General features: G+C 45.0%; 1 protein-coding gene across 3 annotated transcripts in view; it reads right to left on the reverse strand.

Annotated features, from left to right (window-relative positions):
• Positions 1-158: 158 nt before the first annotated feature.
• Positions 159-4,097, reverse strand: part of CA5A (carbonic anhydrase 5A) — a 16,786-nt gene continuing 12,847 nt past the window's right edge. The window contains exons 4-7 of one of the 3 annotated variants that reach the window (XM_008639179.2): positions 3,732-3,827; positions 3,209-3,271; positions 1,740-1,895; positions 159-788 (exon numbers count right to left, since the gene is read on the reverse strand). In XM_008639179.2, the coding sequence (XP_008637401.1) occupies positions 615-788; positions 1,740-1,895; positions 3,209-3,271; positions 3,732-3,827 (489 nt within the window). In that variant the 3' untranslated portion in view covers positions 159-614. Of the gene's footprint in view, positions 872-897; positions 1,622-1,739; positions 1,896-3,208; positions 3,272-3,731; positions 3,828-4,097 lie in introns of those variants that run through there. The other 2 variants (XM_017741402.1, XM_017741401.1) reach the window with 2 other exon arrangements.

Raw genomic sequence — 4,097 nt, forward strand, 5'->3', positions numbered from 1 at the left:
GGGGGGGGGTCTTCACATTCCTGGAAAATCGTATCAAAAGAATCCGAAACCAGATGGAATGGAGCCAAGGAAAAAGATAAGACTGATAAGATGATACCCAGCAACTCCAAAGAATTAATGAATTCTGCATGACAGTGATGAATACGAAATAAGCGATGTACTTTTTAAGACGATCTTTTGGATGTAGAGGTGTGCCTTTGGATCTCTGCCAAGCACCCGGCCGTACCGCCCCTTTTTGCTGTTGTCTCCTAATTGTCCCTTTTATTAAACTTTGCTTCAAATTTTACGAAGAGTGAAGCTCGTTTTTCACAAAGGCACTGAAAGAGCATTTGAAGAGACACAGAACAATTCAGAGAAGGGGCAGGGGAGAAGCTCTCCTGTCCTTACATTTCCTTTAACTGTCAAAACATTTCCTTATATCAATCCCTGCCTTAGAGCAAGTCAATTTGTTACGGGTTAATATCATTTACTTCTTAAAAAAAAAAAGCATAACTAAAATACCCCACAGCTTCTCTAGTGAAGGTCAAGGGGCACTGCCTGTGAGAGGGCTGCAGAGAAAGGACAAATCCTCCAGGCTGCTGTGCTGTGCAGCTGGACCGAGGGTGCTGGGCCATCTAAGGCCCGAGCTGCTCGGCGTGGGGCCGGAGCGCGGGGTCCCACCGGCGCTGCGGGCGGAAGGACGAGCGCACCGTGCGGTTCATCAGCGGCTGCAGCGGGCGGAAGTTATCCACCATCCTCTTCTCCTCCTCGCCGTCCGACGTGAACAGCAGCATCCGAAAGGCTTCCAGCTGGGAACCACAAAGGGCCACTTGAGTCACTTCCCAGTTAATTCCCCAGGTTGGGAATTCATGGCAAAAGGCAAGCATTTATTCTTGGAGAAGAAAATGAAATCAAAGGTAGCGCTACGTTTGCATTCTGAGGGATTTTAGCACCAACACCTTTGGCACCTGCTGGTAAAGACTATCCCATTATCCACACCAGCATGGGAGAATTATCAGTCATCTGCCATCCTTAGGGAAATTAAACCCCAAATGTGGCACACCTAAGAGCCATTTCCATTCAAATACTTCGTCCAACCTCTGTTTACACCCTCGCTGGCACCCAGAGAAGAGGGAACCCCAAAAAGCACCAATCCCCAGAGTTGTTCTCTCACTGGGATTAAAATAAAGTATGCAGCAGATGAGCTTTTAGTGCTCACAAGGCCATGCCAATGGTAAGTCACTGTTGTGCCATGAAAAAAGGAGAGTAAACAGCCAAGAAAAAAAGAAAAACTGAGAAAAATTTCAATTTAAAAGAATGCCACACTATGCCTGCAGTTCTCCGTTAACAATCTCCATTTCACAAAATCTTCTCTTTTTCCCTTCCCTCCACAAAAAAGGCTGCATCACGCTAAGGAGAGCAAATTTACACACTATTCCAGTAAATTCCTAAAACCTCCCAAGTTTGCAAGGGGCAGGTTTCACAATTGTGTATCACAGGTGAAGATAAAACTCTTGAGAATAGTCAGAAAAGCTCAATAAAGCTGCAAGAACATCTTGGAGAGGTCTTAGGTCTTTCAGTATTAGTGGCTGTTAATGCCAGGATTCCTCCCCAGATCCTGGGCTGAAGCAGTCATAAATCTCTGTGAAAACACAGTGAAATTTTGTGTTTTCAGAGAATTGCTGGTAAAGAACTGGTTCTGTGCATCTTCCCCTCTGTGGCAGGAAGAGGGGTGTTCTGAAAGGAAAAGTGAGATTTACCTGGTCTTCATCCACCTCTATTGGCTTCTTCTTAATGATCCACGTGACTGATTCAGTGAGGGGGGGAGTGGTCAAAGAGCCGGCGTAGGTCCAGTAATCAGGGCAGGAAGGGATCAAACAGGAGGGATCAAAGACATCAAACTCGATCACAGTGTCCTAAACAGCAGGAAAAAGCATCTTTAAGGATGGTGTTTAGAGAAAAAAATGACAAAGTTGAAAAAGATCTTGACAATGAGACTAAAAACTGTGTTATGTGTGTGCACGGGAAATGAGGTGTTGGGAATATTAATAATGTAATAATTTTAAATCACATAAACTTGTATAAAACTGGGTTTGAGGTGTAAGGGGCAGCTGCTGAGCAGACAAAATTTAAGTATTTCTGCTGTCCCCACAAGCCATGAGGAATTCAGTGGAGGAAAAACAGAGTGAGAAGGATCCATGGCCTAAGGCTTTGTGGGAGCTGGATGCAGCCAGGAAAAAGAGGGAGTAAGTGGTGGAATAAGTTCAGGTAGCTGTGCCAGATCCTTAAAGACTGCAAACAAAGTGTTTTACTTTTTACCATGTGATTTTAGGCAGCAGGAAGAGGACTAAAATTTTATTTAAATTAAATATTCCCGTCTCCAAAATGTTCAATCCCACAAGTGGGATATCAGACAGAATGTAGGAGCTTCAGAATCCAGGACTTCCCACACAAACATTGCTCCTGGGGGATTTTCAGGATATACTGGCAGCTCTTGGCTTAGTTTCTTTTAAATTCACATGCTGTAAATTATTATCGTTTCGTAATAGATGTATATTCATATTTGGGGAGGTCTTCTGGCACTGAACTGCCGTGTTTGGTGTTTATCTGGCAGAACTGTCACTGCTCTGACATAAAAACTCTATTTGGATTTTAGAAACTCCTTCCTGTGAGAAATAGTGGCACAGCGACTTCAGCTGGATGTGAAGAGCAGTTGAAAAGGTAGATGTGTTTTTTTTGTGGTTTTTTCAGAAGTGGTTTGTTCAGTCGATGTGGTTTTTCAGAAGGGAACTGGCACGGGGAGGAGCTGCTTCTGAGCACTGTCAGAGACTCAGCGCTCCCTCTCCTGGCAGGAGTCTGCTAGGAAAGATCCCGTTCACCCAGCAGAAACCCAGCAGTGTTTATAAAAAAGCAAACAATCTCCTCCTCAAAGAGCAGACAAAAATCAAAACGCCTTAATCCCACAGTAAATAAACTCCCACTTCAAGCATGTCCTTGTAAGGGGAAACAATCTCAAGAGTAGCATTTCTTCAAGTGGTTTGGAAAGCTTAAAGTATCCAATTCCTCCTGAAAAATCAGCTTCCCCTCCCACTTCCCCTGTAATCAACAAGGTGTCAATCAGCCCTCCCCCTGGTAAAATTTAAGGAAGAAAGCTTTTCTCGGTGTTTTGTTGTTCTCCAAGCGTTCTTTCTGTTGGGTGGCGATGGGTGGCACACCTCAGAGCACTGACCTTGTGTCTGACTGCTGGCAGGGCATCCACCAGGGTCTGCAGCCCTTCGTGCCGTGCTCCCAGCTGCAGGGACAGGGAGGGGTTGGACAGTCAATAAGCTGATCAATAATCAATCAGTTCTACTTATCAGCATTAGTGTTTTTTGATAACAACAATCACAGAATATTTAGGGTTTAGAAGGGAGCTCTGGAGATCATCTGGTCCAAGGCAGGGGACCTGGAGCAGGTGACACAGGAACACATCCAGGTGGGCTTGGAGTGTCACCAGACAAGGAGACTCCAGGTCCTTCCTGGGCAGCTGTTCCACTCTCAACATAAAGTTCTTCATTTTGAGGTGAAACTGGTTTTAGTTTCTGGCCATTGCTCCTCATCCTGTCACTGGCACCATCCTCTGACATCCCTTGGAGACATTTGTATGGATTGATGGGATCTCCTCCCAGCCTTCCCTTAATTGCCCTAAATGGGCTTTACCAGATTGCAAACAGAAAGGCATCATTACAGCTGGTCATGCAGAACACAATTACCTTTAAGAACACTCCAATAACAGCCAAGCCATTCCCTTCCATCACAGCATCCTCAAAACTCGGGTACTCCACAGCATTCCAGTGCACCAAATGCAGCTGAAAATGGAATGAGGGAGAGATCAACCCCTGCTCAGAGCACAGACAGCACACCTGACTTCTAACCTTGGCTGCATTTGCTCCTTGGCAGTGTGAGGCACTGCAGTGAGCTGCCTCAGAAACCACACACCACAAAAACAAGAAACAAAGTGCTGTTGGTAAATAATGGTCCTTCCCTTCTTTATTTTTTTTTTCCTTGAACAATAGCTAAAGACCCATCCACTGCATTTCCCATATGTTAAAGGGATTTAGTCTGTGGGAGTCTATATG

The sequence above is a fragment of the Corvus brachyrhynchos genome, unplaced genomic scaffold (genome assembly GCF_000691975.1).
Source record: "Corvus brachyrhynchos isolate BGI_N302 unplaced genomic scaffold, ASM69197v1 scaffold365, whole genome shotgun sequence".
Lineage (NCBI taxonomy): Eukaryota > Metazoa > Chordata > Aves > Passeriformes > Corvidae > Corvus > Corvus brachyrhynchos.